At 39.6% G+C, this 17,865-nt stretch overlaps 1 protein-coding gene across 1 annotated transcript; it reads right to left on the bottom strand.

The window, feature by feature from the left end:
* Window positions 1-3,300: 3,300 nt before the first annotated feature.
* Window positions 3,301-16,528, bottom strand: LOC117302121 (trypsin-2-like). Its single transcript, XM_033785920.1, has 5 exons — window positions 16,470-16,528; window positions 14,075-14,237; window positions 5,785-6,050; window positions 4,476-4,618; window positions 3,301-4,019 (listed from the first exon to the last, which is right to left on the bottom strand). Exons 1-5 carry the CDS (start codon window positions 16,519-16,521, stop codon window positions 3,831-3,833), a joined length of 813 nt encoding a protein of 270 aa, XP_033641811.1. The 5' UTR covers window positions 16,522-16,528; the 3' UTR covers window positions 3,301-3,830.
* Between the last annotated feature and the right edge of the window lie 1,337 nt (window positions 16,529-17,865).

The raw sequence follows: 17,865 nt of genomic DNA, 5'->3' as shown, positions 1-17,865 counted from the left end.
ATTGATGGGTGTCACCACTCCAACCGTCGGCCACACCATTGTCCAGTATTGGTGTTTCAGCCATATTCCAGTTATAGAGACAGTCAGTCACAACTGTGCTCTTTCTCCTTCAAGTTGATGGCTTGAACCAACCGGTTCTTGCACAGAGACAGTCAGTCAAAACTGTGCTCTTTCTCCTTCAAGTCGATGGTTTGAACCACCCGGTTCTTGCGCTCCGTTGGCCTAAAACCCACGCCCGGTTTTGAGGCTCTTCCTAGATGGCCTTAAACCCACGCCCGGTTTTCAGGCTCTTCCTAGATGGCCTAAACCCATGCCAGGTTTGAGGCATCTCCCCAGATGTATCAATCTTACTAGTGCCAGACGTCAATTTAGAAGAGACACCGTGTAACCAGCACATCAAACCCAGTCATCAAACTTCCGGTAGCTATAATCTTAGGGTCTTTCATTTGAATTGTATTAAATCTGTCATGTACATTATTAATTGTTTTATTGCTTTAAATATTGTTGTTTGAGTATAAAATAAATTATCATCGTGAATATAATCGCTGGTTAGGTTTCACTCTTCCTTGTCAAATGTCTCTGTCGTGCCTTAGTTCCTTTTTGACATTGTAATGAATTATGCGCACGTAACAACGTTCAGTCTTCCGTCGTTGCTCACACAACCACTGAGTACACAAAGCATGTGCATGCATTGTTGGAATTACACGTGAGAAAGTTATTGTAGATAAAATACACCAATCTGGTGGTTTTATCTTCCCTTGAAAGAAATACACTTTTAATTTGTTATCGCCCCCGCTCCTCCTCCCGTCCCGAATCGAAAGCTCCCTTGTATCTCGACTGGGCCACTGTCTTCATCCACAATGGTAATAACAAGTACATGCCACTTAGATCCAGTGATTCCATTGATACAATGATATCATTGGATACAATGTCTAGCCTGAACATCTGACGTCATATTTCGAGGCTCGTGAATAAAGCCATAGACCGGCCCTCCAGCCGGCGTATACATGCCCGTTTGACCGTCATTTCACATTTATACGGAGTCAAACTCTATAGCGGACGTGATAGGAGTGTACTGTTTTGACATCTATTGAAAGGTCACAATACTGTGCACGTTTATCCAATGATTTTATTGTATCTAATTTAATCGCTAGCTCTGAGTAACAGAAAAAGACAAGGGCCAGGTCTACCTTATGTCGTGCAAAGAGGGAAATTATTTTAACACAAGAGGGCGCTATATTTTTACCATAAATATTTCATCCCTATACCGCACGAACTAAACATGGACGCGTACACAAATACGGGGTTTTGCTCGACGCAAACTGAATGATTTCTCCCAGCACACAGATCATGTAAACAACAAGAACGTAATGTGTCCGTATGTTAACGTTTTGATTCTTGGTTTCTTTGTTCAGTGTTTGTATTTATTACACTTGATGCATTGCACTGCTAACATAAGGTATTCTCGGTTAGTTCATCCGTCCCAATAAGCAATTTTGTCCCCGTCCTTTGGAGGATACATATATATTATGATGATGGTGCTGGTCATCAGTTGGATTGCGAGTGACATCGCCCTGATGAATCTGGAGAACTCTACAACAGTCAATTCTAACTCTGACCCCAAACAAAGATTTGAAAGTGCATGTTAGTAGTGTAAGAAACCTTGCACAGTATTAAGTCTAATTTTGGACCTCAACAATAAAGAGCGCCACCAAGAGTTTGTACTGTAAACAATCGTTATTTTAGACTAGCGTGGTGGCTCGTTTCGCAAGGCACCCCGCTAGGTGACTGCATGAATTTGTGTCTAAATATTGTTCAACATAAAAGTGTGGGGCAAAGGAATTGTTTTTCTTCTTAGATTCAGGTGTTTGGGTAAAACTTCTTCTTTCTTCAAAAATCCATTACTTCAAGAGGATAATTTTTGTTAAAACTTCTTGTTATCGTTAAGCTCATCTGTGTTGCTAAAGATCTCGAATTAATAGATTCGTTGAAACGCGTAGCGGGGTATAAATGATACATTTCACAAATGCGGAGTATTTTCACACTTTCGTGTAAAATCATAAATACTTCGAGCATTTTACATCCGCAAAACACCAGTCTCCTTTATAATGGGTTATTTTTCAATGTCTTGGAAGTTTGCCCCTTGAAATGACTGTTACACTGACCTCTGACGACTTAAGAGTTTTTCTTTATAGTTCCTCTTAAGTGTCATTTCGAGGGTTCAAACAAAAATAAAAATAAAACTATACATTTTAATTGTCAACTTAGACACGTCTTCCCACTAGGTGTATCTCAACATTATATGTATAAAATAACAAATCTCTGAAAAATTCAGCTGAATTGGTCGTCGAAGTTGTGAGCTAATAATGAAAGAAAAAAAACCTTGTCTCATGGAGCTGTATCTTTCAGATGCTTGATTTCGAGACCTCAAATTTGAAACTTATGGTCTTGAAATCAAATTCGTGGAAAATTACTTATTTATCGTAAACTACGTCACTTCAGAGGGAGCCGTTTCTCACAATGTTTTATACTATCAACCTTTCCCCATTACTCATTACCAAGTAAGGTTTTATGCTAATAATTATTTTAAGTAATTACCAATAGTGTCCACTGCCTTTAATGATACTACATCACCTAATTCCGTAAACGGTTTAGACACTTAGGCGTGACACTTGTGTCCTAAAGCAAGACACTTAACCATTGCTTCTTTCTTCGGATGGGGCGTTAAGTCGTTGGTCCCATGTGTGGTGTAACGCATGTAAACAAAACAGTGCACTTATCGACACGAGAAGGGGTTCGCCCCGGTGTTCCTGGTCCGATCGGCAGCAAAATGCGTCACAGCATCTTCTAAAGAATTACATTGTGCTATCAGAATTAAGTCTCATAATTCAAAAACGTAGTCCCACATCCTGTCAGAAAATAATGTACGTATACAGCGCCAGGAGCGTCACTGTGTGACGGACATGTATGCTATATAACAAGCCACATTATCATTATTGCCTTTATTATCATGAATATAAACTTTTGAAAACAATATCAATCAAATAAAAATCCAAACACGGTAATACAACAGTTATTTTTGTCGCACACGTCATCTGGTTTTATTGTTCAGAATACCTAAGTAGGCTATGTCAGCTTAATTCAAAAGTTACTTATTAGGGAAATGTGGACAATTGACTTGTGGTTAAGTAACATTTAATTTCGGGAGGCTGCACGTGGCAGACTGCACAGCTGGTGTTGTTTGTCTTGTTTGTTAGCTCGTTAATCTTTTCTGGTTGTAGAAAATCCATTTTAGTTTTGTTTTTGTACTCGTTCATCACATTGTTCAAAGTATGAAACCTATTTTGTGTTGTTTGCCTAAAATACTGCGTTTTTGGTTTCATATTGCAGAAATCATGCAACTATTCTTGACTTCCCTAAATGTACAGTTATCTGCAATCGTCTGCCGTTTTCCCAAACGACTTCCTGTGATTGTGATTGTGATTGTTAGTTAAACATCTCCCACAGCATTCGGTCTCCCTGTTATTATTGTTTTTATAAACTCGATCAAAATCCAGTTACACTCTCAACTTAAAGCTCCCATCTTAAAACTGATCTAAGTCCCGTGGTGCATGACCTGTTTCTTGATCTGTTTTAAAACGAAATGGGTCAAACTGACTCAGGATCCGAGTTAAAGTTCCCATTAATTATAACCACTTTCTGCATCATTCTAAAAGCAAGACAGGGCACAATTCATGGGACCCGGAATGCGGATAAATTGTGCCCAGGAGGTTTTAAAGCTTAAAACATAAATCACCAGAAATAATCAGTCGATAAATGTGAGCTAAGTTTTATGCACATTTGACTTGGCCATTGGTTTTCTGGAAAATCCAGTCACAATAGTTTGATATCTTTGTGTAGACTCCAGGATGCGCGGCCTCTGCGCAGCCGTAGCCCCAACTCACAATACCGTCCAGCAGCACACCATCCTGATGGGAGTCGGCAGCGAAGTTACTGACGATTGGTCCACCGCTGTCACCCTGTTTAAATATATAAGGCCCAATCTTATGAAGTAATAGTTGCTGTATTTATAGCGCCCGGGGATGACGTTGCGCAATGGTAGTGCGCATGACAAGTAGAATAGCTCCCGGGGAACTATTACTTGTCATGCGCATTTACCACTTGCGTGAATATTCACGTGCGCGCTTGGTAGTTCGCAAAATTAACACCTGGCACGTGATGATGAATAGACCAATGAGAACTCGAATCTCTGCCATGAATATGTATGAGGTATAGTAAAAATACATGTGAAGTGTCTTCATGCGTTTCTAAACAAGGCTCAACAAATTGCATTACACAAACACAAACAAATAGTTATCATACTGAAATTAGGTCACTTACAGAACCAAAGTGTAATAATGTTGTAGTTAGTGATCAGCTAATATATACTAACAATTTAATAATGGCATCGAGTGGTACTGAACTATTTGTTTTACCTGGCAAGCATCTTTTCCTCCTCCTTCAATACTAGCGCAGAACATATTTAGACTGATGGAGCCGTAAGCGCCCACGCACTCCTGATGAGAGTTGGCGAATACAACCACCTCATGCAGTTCAGGTGGAGGATCCCAGGAGCTCGCTACAATATTAAAAAAAAAAGGAAAAAGTTAAGACACAAATGTATTCCTATTGATATGAAGTGTCTAGTTTTGTTGATAGGTCAATACGTCACAGCAGCGTAGGCATCTGGTACACTTCCAGCACTGAACCTAATACGATGAAGATTTACCAAGAAGTACGTACGTGTTCTTCAAGAACATCTCTCGGTAGACGACGCAATCATCTACGAGCATTCTAACCCGGGAAGTGTCGTGGAAGTGTCGTGGCCGAGCGGGTAAGAGCACCGAATGCAAACTCCGGTGTTTCTGATCAGCAGAGTGTGGGTTCGAATCCCCAGCCGTGACACTTGTGACCTTAAGCAAGACACTTAGCCATTGCTTCGTCCTTCGAATGGGACGTTAAGCCATTGGTCCCATGTATTGTGTTATGTAACGCATGTACAAGAACCCAGTGCACTTATCGAACAAAGAAGGGGTTCGCCCCGGTGTTCCTGGTCCAATCGGCAGCAAATTGCGCCACAGCATCTTGTAAAGCATTACATGGTGCTATCAGAATTAGATCTCATAATTCAAACGTAGTCCCACAATCTGGCAGGAAATAATGTATGTTACAGCACCAGGAGCGTCACTGGGTGACGGACATGTGCGCTTGATGAGAAGCCACAATTATTATTGTTATTATGAAGATCATTTAAGAATAAGATGAATAGGGGAGGACCCATGACTGTACCCTGTGGTACTCCGGATGTTACACAAGTGGGGCGGATGACTCACCATCTATATCAACTTGTTGTATGCGGGTGGTGAGGAAGAATTCAATCCATTTCAGTAGGGAACCTTGGATTCTCTTAGTTTGCACCGTGTGCGTACCGTTCTAATACGTGCGCGGCTTCCTCGAGTTATATTCAACCACAATAAAGGTAAGTTTGTCTCTAGTAATCTTTTTCATTAATATTATTATTATTTTTGTTTTGCTTACAGTCCAGATTGGATCCAGAATCTCGCGAAAACTCGACTCTCTCGAGATAAATTCACACGGTCTATTTGGAGCTTCTAGCCACCGGTGCTGCGCTGCGCATCAGACACCGTGTTCATACAAGTCCACGATGGATTTATCTGGAAAGTTTGTTGCCTTCTAGCTTCCGAAAAAAAAGATAACAATGGCAAAACTCTCTCAAAAACTTACGGTTATGGCTTCCCCATCCGCTAACAAGCAGTTCCAATCCCTTCTTGGGCTCACTGGAAGCGATGCTGATGTCTTTCACATCGTTGTTCATCATGGCGGGTGTGTCAAGATGAATCAAGCCGATGTCGTTATCCATTGCTACAGAACCTTTGCCCCATTTCTCGTGTAGTACCCAAGTACCCTGGATAAACTGCTGGTTCGGATCACCGTGTTCAATAATGCTGTGATACCCGAGGCCAACGTAGTCTATGGTACCATCTCCAAGGCTTATAGCAAATAATTGTAATAAAAAAATAAATGAATACATAATAAGTAGGTCATAAACAAAATAAAATAAACCGCACTGTACTAGGTGGACGGTAAAAAAAATCGGTATTACGGCCGGTTTATAGTCGGTCGCGCGATGGTCGGGCGATAGAAATCTTGACACGCGATCCAAAAAGACACAGCTTTTATAGGCCTCAGCGATGACTATAAATTTCCATCGCACGACCATCGCACGACCGACTATGGGTGCGTTCGTTTAGCTTCCCTGGGTCGACCCCGATGTTGCGTATTCTATTTTTTTTTTTCCAGGACGAACGTGGGCACACAATTACCCCACGTTCGTCTTCGAACCAGGAAAACCCACAGATACGTCACCACGTGAGCCTTCCCGTGGTGACGTCAGTGCACCTCGGGCACGCTCCAAGAGCCCCACTTGTGGATAGTTGCTAGAAAAGATTTTAAAGAAAGTCTTAACATTCTTAAAATGTACAAGCGAAATCTTAAGAACTTCATTTCTAAAGAAAAAAAACTAGACTTCAAACAGATGCCTTTAACTTGATGTACACTACAAAAATGGCCTTGTGCTTTTTTTGTACAAAACGAAAAATCTGGTTTTCATGTTTTGATTTTAAGTTGGATTTCGTTTTCGAAACAAAATGTTGATGTTCATTTTCCTTGAACCCACTGTTAGTAAACGCTCATGGTACTGAACGTTTTTTGGCATAAATAGCCATTAAGTTGGATTAAAGGGACACACCGGCCGAATTGGGCTATTTGGGCAACAAAATAGACTAAGATAAGACTTCAACGGTCTTCCAGGAATTAAGAAGAACAGTCCTTAAACAAAATCATCAAGTTTAGCCGTTTTTGAGCATTTTAAGACAAAAACGCAGGTCGCGTGATTGTTCTAACCCAAAAGTGGTACAAACAATCACGTGACCTTCCGGGCTAGTTTTACTTCCAGCCGTCTTAAAGTAACTTACTTAACCTAATTAAAAAAAAAAAATTACAAAAAAATTAACGAATAATTGACGAAAAAGATCATGTATTCAAATTATCGCTACAAAATGTAAATAATGGTGAAAAATCTAATGTAAGATTCGCATTCAAAGAGTCCGTGTAACGGAAGCTTGTTATAATATGGCCCCACGGCTTGGAGCAATCAGAACGTAAGCCTCGGGGCATATACCGTACCGCACATGCCGTGTCTCGTGGGGGGGGGGGGGGGGGGGGGGGGGCTGGAGGTGTAATCCCAGGCACTATGAACTCCAAGCGTGCGGGTCTCGCCGTTAGCTTGGGAGGGGTGTGGAGCCAGACATCAAAGTACATGTTTGTCATCGTGGGTTTGTCAGTCGGTACACCTCGTGTCGATTCCGTTATTTCTTATGATCGCATAATGCTCTGTTTAGTTTCTTTTTGTTAGGAGTTTTCAGGTAATTAAAAAAGATTGATTATGTCAAAACGCATTTCGTTATATTGACAGTGTTATTGTGTGAGTAGCTTAAAAAATGGATCAAGCCCCGATCGTCAAAAAAGACAGGTGAATAAGAATGTTGTAAAAGGTTGAAACAAAAATAATGATAAAACAAAATAATCAAAGCATTATTTTGTAAACAAAATATAATTTTTTAATTCTTTGAATGAAGTTCTATTTTTGAGATTGTTGAGGTATTATTTGGTTCTGTTCCAAGCGACGCAAATAGTCAGCTACGCTTACGTTCCTTCAAGTTACGCTATAATATCAACAGGTACGTTTTCAAGCCCGAGTCAAGCTACGCTTACGTTCCAAGATATGCTTACGTTCCAAAAGATAAGATACGTTCTAATCTCAACAGCTACTCAGCTACGCTTACATGCCAAGTTTTGCTTATGTTCCTTCAAGTTACGCTATAGTAACAAAAGGTACGCTCTCAATCCTAAGTCAAGTTACGCTTACGTTCCATACGCAGCTACGTTTACGTTCCAAAATACCCAGCTACGCTTAGGTTCCAAGATATGCTTACGTTCCAAAAAATATGGTTATGTTCCAAAAGATATGGTTACAATCCAAGCTACATAGCTTCTCAGCTACGCTTAATCCAAGATACAATTAGGTTCCAGTTACGCTATTATCAAAAGGTGTGCTTTCAAACCCGAGTCAAGCTAGGCTTACGTTCCATACGCAGCTACGTTTACATTCCAAAATACCCAGCTACGCTTACGTACAAAGATATGCTTACGTTCCAAAAATATGGTTACGTTCCAAAAGAAATGGTTATGTTTCAAGCTACGCAGCTACTCAGCTACGCTTATACAATCCAAGATATGTTTAGGTTCCAGTTACGCTATAATCAAAAGGTACGCTTTCAATCCCGAGTCAAGCTGGGTTGATGTTTCAAGATCTGCCGCTACGCTTACGTTTCAAAATACATTCTCACAAGGACGCTTTTGAATCCCTCAAGATGCACCCCCCCCCCCCCCCACCCGAGATAAACAAATATTTCACTGTAAACAGGGCCCGTTGATCAGTTTCATCTGTTTAGCAGAAAATACTGCTGACAAATTTTCTTTACTGTTTAAACATTTAGTCGGGCGCCAGCCAAAACGTTTCAAATTTAATTAAAATTTGGCTGGTAATCAGTTTCAGCTTTGTGCTAAGCAAATTTTGTGCCACTATGAAAGGCATGGCACGTCGGTGAGCACGTAACGCCACGATCGCATTCCAAACTGTACCATGACTGTGCGGTAGTATGCTAGTTTAATGGGGCCAGAAATGCTTTATTTACTTGTCCGTGTCCCATCATAATCTGGGTTAGTTTCTTTGTGTTCTTCGTGACGATCTTTGGATGTACGTCGAAGCACGAAGGTCTACCTCCATCGTCGAAGGATTTGCCTGATCCGTTTATGCTGGTTGTATGGATAGACTGGATCCTTATGCTGCGTCATGGTAAAACGTTGCTATAAACAAAGCACCAGTCTACTTACAACATTGTGCGACAATGTCACGAAGATTTGACAGTTGCAACGGCTGGAAACACGTATACGCTGGTATTTTACCGCTTTGGTTTTTGTTAATCACTTTTCGCTAAATATTCGACATTTCGATGATTTGTTTTTACAGCAACCATCTATAAAAACATTATTTATGATTCTACACCCCGAAATTGCGTAAACGGTGAGCCGGTGTGTCCTTTTAAGTCTTGCCTTTTTTGTAAAACAATGGACTCTTTCTCGCTCACATTTAAAGTGTAAGATTTAAGGCGATGCACAGTAGGCCAGAATTGAATCAAAGAGCGCCAAAATTACAATTCAACATACTTGTGATTAAAATTATATTTCAACATATTTATGATGACAAGTTGGTTGTATAGGGTTTTCAGATACGCAGAATTCGATGGTCATTTTTTTTTTTTTTTTTTGGGGGGGGGGATATAACCTAGGCCATATCAAAGACAAACTTTGTGATTTTTTTTTGCGAAGTTTGTTTTCATAAAGGTTTTAAAAACAGTACTCATGAATTGTGGTATTTCTTGTAATGCTGAACAGAGAAATATGACCGCTGACACACGCACGGGTCGTTACACGCATCTCTTGTAGGGGTTTAGAACTTAAAACATGAATAATTTCCAAAGTCATAAAATGTCGCAACCAAATTATGACAATTAGGACGCATTTAATGGAATTTCTCAGGTTTTTTCAAAAAGTTAACATTAATTAAACTGATTAATTTAATTGTCATGAAATATAGACTACAAACAACCATCGTCACGGTTTTTATTGCGTTATCTTTTATTAGATGTTCAGGGCAGCAAGCTAAAATATCCATTAGGTTCAACGGTTTTGCACGTTTTTTTTACCATTTTGTGACTAATTAAAGTTATAATTCGTTAATTTTGTTTTCATTAATTCTGTCATATAACATACCCCTGGACCATTAGGAGCTATACAATTTTTTTTGAAGTATTGGTTTTCGAACAATCACCAATTGCATGTTTTATAGCAGTTTGATCTTGACCTGGCCCACTGTGCGACGCCTCATAAAACAATTAAAACATTAACAAAATAGCGTGGATTTTAGACGTTGACCGAATTTTAGCTGTTCCGACCTACCGTCGGAACAGGTATTGTTTTCGTCGAGTTTTTCAAAACGTTTTAGAAACGTTGTTCGTGGTTTCTGCTTAATCGCCATAGGTTTAATGCACGATTTCTATTTATTCGTAATCTTAGAAACGGTAGAAATGACAGACTTGAGTTACATATGGATGAGAAGCTTAGTACGTGACCTAATCACTTAACTTGGTGTTGTTTAATTTCTTAATCAGTTAGCTGAGTTATAATGAAATGAATATTTAATTACGCAATCTTGTTAACACCATATCTCCCAAAATAAACGTCCGATTTTCAAATTGTTTTCAGATTTTGATTCTCTGGGTATTGAACTTGTGCCAAATGAAGTAATGTTTTATGTCACGTCATCTTGAAATTATTTGTCATAAATTAATACACTTATTATATAAGGAATAAAATCACTCAATCTGTGTTGATGGATCGATTGGGGCCGCGGTGTACCGCGGGTGCTATTACCCAGGTGATCTGAGTTCGAGACCTTCCGGGAATTTCGACGAAATCAATATTATAATGCATACCTTTTACCTTTTTTTTACAAAAAGAAATATGTACCCACATTTAAACAATCAGTACAACATGTTCTTGTTTTTCAAATTTTTGGCTCATGAGATGCTTCTTTCCTGGAAAATAAAACGGATCTGATTTTGTCCTCGCGCAGCACGATCTTTAATGGGTGTACGCACTATGGAGGAAGTTCTACGTGCATGTACATGGTTTTTTGATTTACGTACAACCACTTTCTCGCTTACAAATAGCGCTATTTTTGCGGTTTTTTCGCTCTATGTATGTTGTCAATCAACACAAAGTGCCAGCCTTTTCTTTCTAAACCTTATCACTGAAGACAAACCTATGTGAAACATACGAATTTGTTTCTTTACTTATTAATTTTGGCTTCGATCAAAGGCATCATGTACGAGGAAAAGTGAACCTTACATGGACGAATACACCTGCCTGAGATTTGGAAGTTTACACGGCATACACATTTTATAAATGAACATCGAAATGGTAGGCCTACTATCAATGCATGTAACGACTGTAAGTGTCTTGTGGTGAATCATAAAGATGTAGTGTTCAGTGTATACTTGTAATTTTAACGCCTGGGATTTGGAATGATTTACGGGTGAAGTATTATTGTTCGCACCGGGGACCAGTTGCCTAAACTAATTCCAGTGCTTCGCTTTACTTTCGGAAATTAGACCATGACAAATAAAAACTCTTTGACAGGAATACAAAATCAGAGATTTTATTATACTGGTCGACGTTTCTCTGGTGGTTGAGTGGTTCAATGTTATAGAGCTGCTTATAATAAATAAGCAAAATACTTTGCATTATAAAACTGCAGGAATTGAGCAGAATACCTGGATTCACAAATTGCAGTTTGTACATGAGGAATGGTATTTGCTGTGTCTAGCTGCTTTTTGTGTTTAGTTTGGTCTGGTCCTGGGCCAATGGCTTTAAAAGGAAAGAATCGCAGCGCTTCAAAATTAGGGAATTGTGCTTACGCTAAGCGTATTTTAACATCTGGGCACACAGGGAATGTGTTCTTAATAAGCGTGACAACTCGCAACAAAAAATCTGCTGCGATTGCTATTGTGCTCAACTCCTGCGTAACATTCACTGCAAAAACAGTGAGTTAAAAATGTGGTTTGCTTTCGCAGGATAACCGTGCTTTTCTTGTGCAAAAGTAGGCCAGGGCGACTAGTGTGGTTTAGTGTTTAAGTCGCGACTACAAATTAGTATTAGAGTCGCGACTACTGTTTTTCCCCACTCCGTTAAAGTTGTGCCTACACGTTGACTACAAAAAAGTCCCGATTACCTGTTTGGTGAAACAGTTGTCCTGCTAACTACTAATCGCAACATGTGTCGCTTGCGGCACATTGCGGCACAAATCTTGAGAATCCGTAATTTATCTCAACATGTGTCGTAGTTGGGTTTGAGGTGTGACTAGCCGTGGAGTAAATTTCACTAGTCACCTAGGCCTATGATGATGGGAACATGCATAATGAAAAATCCTGTAAGAATGGGCACAATATGCTCTGCTCTGGAAGCAGAGAATCAGTGCTTATAGCAGAAGCAGTGAATTCTGCGCTTACGTCTGCTTAGCAGGGATTTTTTTTCGTTTGTGCTTCCAAGCTCGCACATTATATTCCACGCTTGTACAGTAAGCGGAATATGGTGAACGTAAGCGCAGAGTTTGGTGGCCGTTAAAAGTTCAGTGAAATCCACTCGTTCTAGATCAAACATCAAACCACCTACAAAATACAAGGATTTTATCCTTAATTGGTTTGTCACATGACAATGGACTCTGAAAGTACTGCATTGAACTCAAGAAACCGACAAGTCAAACAATCCTGAGTCAAATATTATATTCACCTTGTTAATCAAACTTTTGAGATAACATTTCAACTGAACAATTAACTAGGAAAAGGAGATGGTGATATAGAAAGACCACTCATCTTACATTCCGCCCTCTATTGACCAGTAATTTGTTTTTGGTTTCAGCCTATTCTTCTAAACCATAACGAGTTAAATCATTTATCAAGCTTTAAACCTAAGCTTAATTCCTAATGAAATTTTGTTTTTAAATTCTTAATTCATGAACCACGTGACCCTCATTTGCATATTTAATTGAGAAATCTTTGAAACACCAGATCTCAAGAAGTAAAGGGCCGATTTTTAACTTGTTTGTAGTTTAAGACTCCTAAGGGATAGGAGAACAATTTGAACAACCGTGACCGTAATTTGACCTCTACTTCCGGGTTAACCGGAAGTGGGACCATATATCCAGAACTACTCAACCGATTTTCAACTTTCAGTTACAAACTCCTAAGACATTAATATTGACTGTGAAAACCCGTGAGCCGATGTTGACCTCTACTTCCGGGTGAACCGGAAGTGGGACCATATTTCAAGAACTCCTCAACCGATGTCAATAGTTTTTCAGTTATAGACTCCTTAGGCATAATAGTGACTTTGAAACACCGTGACGGGAAGTGGGACCATATCTCAAGAACTACTAAACATTTTTAAAAACATTTTTCCGAGTATAAATCCTTGGTCATCGATGAAGCACATAATCAAAGCAAAACAACACGGAACAGCTTTGTGTTTGTTCACAAACACCTAATGTCTAGTTTTATTTAATTTTATTTTAGGGAACTGTAAACAGGTCACCCTTTGAAACGCACTGCCAATTGGTTTGTGGATCCCGCTAATGTGGTTCGATTATTGTTTTTGTTTTCCGTGAGTTCCTTTCTGGAGTCCTTGTTAAACAAAGAACACTGTAGAGAGTATTATTAAGTGTGTAAGCGACCCCACAAGAGCAGCTCAACCTCGCTATTAATAACGCATTCCTTAAGCGTGCCTTAACCACAGCACGACCTTATTCATACGTCAATATTGTTTATTCAACCCAGATCGGGCAGTTTGGGTGTGATTTACAACAGAAACTTTGCTAAACCCTTGATGTACAGTAATGGCTGTGTAGTATTTATTAAGGAGTACATTATGCACGTTAAAGGCCACAGATTTACAAATAACTTACAGGGTTTACAGAAGGTAATGGTAAAAGACTTCTCTTGAAATATTATTCCATGAAATTCTTTACTTTTGAGAAAACATTAAAACAATTATCAATTCTCGACAACGAGAATTACGGATTATATATGTAGTAAACACAAGACACGGCCAAACGTGCGGAAACAAGGGTGGGTTTTCCCGTTATTTTCTCCCGTCTCCGATGACCAATTGAGCCTAAACTTTCACAGGTTTGTTATTTTATATATAAATTGTGATACACGAAGTGTGGGCCTTTGGACAATACTGTTTACCGAAAGTGTCCAATGGCTTTAAGGAACTTGTTTTATTTTTGTTAATTTCATTTTCGATAAACTGTTAGCAGTCAGTTAGTACTTACGAGCAGTGTGCAGCGCTGACAACCCACTCGGGGTGAACTAAAGTACCACCACAGAATTGGATTTTGTTCCTTTCCATAAGGGCTACCTGGTAGGGTCGGCTGTGTGCGACAGACTCATGTCCACCCACGATGAGGGAACCCAAACAGCTTGGGATCAGCACAGCTAAAATAGAAATACAATACACACTATAACCACAAAAGTGACGTTGCGTAGAAAATACAAAATCCTCGATTTAGTTGTTGACAAGGTCGTAAAGTAACCACAGCCCATAGGATTTGGCTCAGGTATTATGTTATATCTCCGTCTGGATTTGGGTTAGGGTTAAGTTTATGGGTAGGGTTAGGGTTAGGGTTAGGGTTTATAGGGTGGGGGTTAGGGTTAGGGTTAGGGTTAGGGTTAGGGTTAGGGTTAGGGTTAGGGTTAGGGTTAGGGATAGTCGTTTAGTTTAAGACCAGTTTGAACGAAAACGGCAACGAATGATCTTTGATTCATGTAAGATGTTCCAACCAAAAAGGAAAAGAAGTTCACATGGGTTTAAACATACTTTAAATGTAAGAAAAACAACCACTTATAACCTTCTCGTGTGCTTTAAAAAAAATACGCAAAAGCCCCATTAGTCACCACTCATGTTACGTCATTTGTGTGAGCTCCGTTTTGTATAGCCGCTTTGTTGCAATATCAAGGTATAACCAATGACAACCAGTCCACCCGCAGAACACTCGATTTAATAAGTCTCCTTTGTGATTTATCTGCGCGAGTGGGCGTGATTTTTTATGCGTGACCTCGGTTTGAATACTAATTAGTACAAAGGGCTTCTGAAAAATGGCTTCAAAAACGGAGAAAACAAGTAATAAAAACACGACAAACTTTCCCGTTATGAACATCGGCAACAGTCCCCAATTAGTATGTATGGATAGATTATTTCATATTCTACCTGGAAATGTTTAAACTGAGACCGGATCGTTCCTAGTCCTCAATCAGCCCATGGTATCGACGGCCGCTTTTGTTATTGACTTACTTAGGTTTGGTGGTCGGGGTACCATGCCAACGAAAACCGGCATGCTGCCCTGTCAGTCGATGATGTCATCGTCAGCGAATCACCCGTGCAAGAAAACCATTCTGTCTAATAGTTGACTTTTTCGTAATGTGAGATTTGGATTTACGGTGGAAATCGCTGTATCCTAACTGGACTGGGAACGATCCGGTCTCGCTTTTAACATTTCCAGGTAGAATGTGAAATAATCTATCCATACATACTAATTGGGGACTGTTGGCGACATTCATAACATGACAATTTTCCGTATTTTTGTGACTTGTTTTCTCTGTTTTTGAAGCATTTTTTTACGAACAAATTTCTCTTTTTAAAGCATAGTTGCACCAATTGTTTTTATACATAACGACAGATATGCTCTTCATTTCAATTTACTGGTACATTATTTTGGTTGAGACTTTCCAGAACAGGCTGAAAGTGACCGAATTCCAGAAGCCCTTTTGACTAATTAGTATTCAAACTGAGGTCACGCATGAAAAAACGCAGCATATCCCCGCAGATAAATAACAATGGGGATTAGTGTACTGCAGGTAGACTGCAACCTCTCACTAATGACATCAACGTATTGTCATTTGTATGCACGCCGTCAACGGCAGAAATGTAGCTAGTTTTGTCAAACCTTGATAGTTTGACATCATTTGTTAATCAATAATTACGAGAAAAATGTTGATAAACTTGTTAAGATAGTATTTCTTTTAACATTTTGTTTTATTCAAGCTGACACAAGCAAGGGCCCACGCCGATGGCTGCGCCAGAGTTATGGTTTTCTTAGTGTCTACGAACAAACGATCCCTGTACAAATAGGTGAGCAAGTTCCAATGAGAGCAATAAACTCAAAAGAAATTGTTTGCACCAATCGGTTTTAGATTCACTTCTAAAATTTGATCCCTTAACTCGGCTTTTGTTTTCATGACAACAACCTTTTTTTATATAAGTCTTTGACTATTTTGTATTTTGTTTTAATGGGACTGTTTAGAAAGAAAAAAAAAAGAAAAAAAAAAACATTTTCAAAACGCATGTAATAACATTATGGTTAAAGGGAAATTATACCATTTTGTTTTTGAACCGTCAGATTGTTTCATCTATATAAATGTATACAATAAAACCAAACCGTGAACATTTATTTTTGACGAGTATAAAATTTTTTTAGTTACATTCAAAGGAATTGTTTAAAACAATTATCAACAGCTGCTGTGCCTCTAACCAGGTAAGAGTTCAACATATTGTGAAATTATAAAAAAAAGTTGTTCCATCCCTCCAAAAGGGCAAGTTTTATAAAATAAATTGTCTGGTTTATAGCAAGCTCATATAGATAGATAGGCCCCATAATGAAAAAAACTCACCGAGCGCAAGAAGAAGTCCCTTCATAATGACGGTTGCAAGGTGGTCGATCATTCAGTTCGGCTGAAGTGTAAAGACTGCAAACCGTCAGGTAACTTATATAGACTAAATGTTCAATATGCCATGACGTCTTTCGTAGACAGTAGGCCTAACCCTTACTGTTATGTTATCTCCAGCAAAACCTGTTACTTTACTAAAATGATACTTGTTATCTTACAATGTGGCTAATTCATGTTATCTTAGAGTGGGAGAACTTTATCTGGGTTGAACAAAATTACAAAACAACAAAAGTTTGTTGAATTGCTTCTTGATTACGGTTAGACATGGTGCATCATAGTCAACTCGACCCTTGTGTATACAAGGTTCCGGCGTGGTTTATGGTAAGGGTTCACCTTCGCTTTTGATTGGCGGAAAGTTCCCTACCCCCCGCAGAAGCATCTGTGTTTAAACTCACAGATTTAGCCTCGGCGTATGCCATTCCGCACACAGTCAAGTTGTGAATCAAGCCGCGAGAGGACGCGCTTTATCGATTTACAAAAGAACGCAATAATATTATACCAAGCCTTATGGACCAGTAATATTTTGGAACAAGACTAGGATTACGTTAGAGCTGACACTGTTTCGCTACCATGGGTAGCGCGCAGTGTCGATACCTCTCGTCACTAAACCCCGGTAGAGAAGCACTGGTTTTTTATGTTGTCACCCTCAACTACATATAGTTTGACGTATCACAAGATCGAAAACAAATGAGAGGGGCAAGTTGCTCCATGAATTGGTGCGTATTTTGACAGCGCGTTCTGCGCAGTCTGTAATACAGATTGGATCGACCACAGTGATAATGGACCCTTCCCATGAAATATGCTAATTACAATCACGCATGCGTACAGAACCTGTTGGTTGGCATTCGCAAAAGAGTTGTGCACTGAGCAGACGCACGATCGCGTCTGCGTCACGCAGCCATTAGTCGTGTTCCCTCATTTTGCCAACCAAAACGTTAGTGCGCACGCGCTATGTGCAATTTACATATTTCATGGGAAGGGTCACGTCTATAGACCTTATGCACATGACGTCATTTAAGTAGGGCGCCCTCACCTAGAGGTCAAAAGGAGGTTGTTCATTGGCCACGTCTGTGCGCCGCGGGTACAAATCTGTGCGTTTCGATTGTTTCGTCACCCTTTTTCCTCTAAGAGGGCCACTGGATGACGTCAATGCATAAGGTCTATTAAAATGTCCAAGCAAAGCATTGTGGGAAAGAAAACAATTGCGCGGTGAGATTGTACAGCACTGGGAACGAGGTTGGAGTAAACTTGAAGTCGATAATGAGTATTATTGATTGTTTGTGAAGGGAAATAAAATAAACACAGTTAGATAATATCATGAAAACTACACTGTTTGATA

The sequence above is a fragment of the Asterias rubens genome, chromosome 18, assembly GCF_902459465.1.
Source record: "Asterias rubens chromosome 18, eAstRub1.3, whole genome shotgun sequence".
Classification (NCBI taxonomy): domain Eukaryota; kingdom Metazoa; phylum Echinodermata; class Asteroidea; order Forcipulatida; family Asteriidae; genus Asterias; species Asterias rubens.
This window is presented reverse-complemented; position numbering and strand designations above follow the sequence as displayed.

Excerpts from the sequence above, each read along its gene's own strand:
- LOC117302121 (XM_033785920.1), bottom strand. The coding sequence starts at position 16,521 with ATGATCGACCACCTTGCAACCGTCATTATGAAGGGACTTCTTCTTGCG. Across the intron at positions 14,238-16,469 it reads GGGACTTCTTCTTGCGCTCG|CTGTGCTGATCCCAAGCTGT; the intron begins GTGAGTTTTTTT and ends TTTCTATTTTAG. Across the intron at positions 4,619-5,784 it reads CGGATGGGGAAGCCATAACC|CGAGCTCCTGGGATCCTCCA; the intron begins GTAAGTTTTTGA and ends TTAATATTGTAG.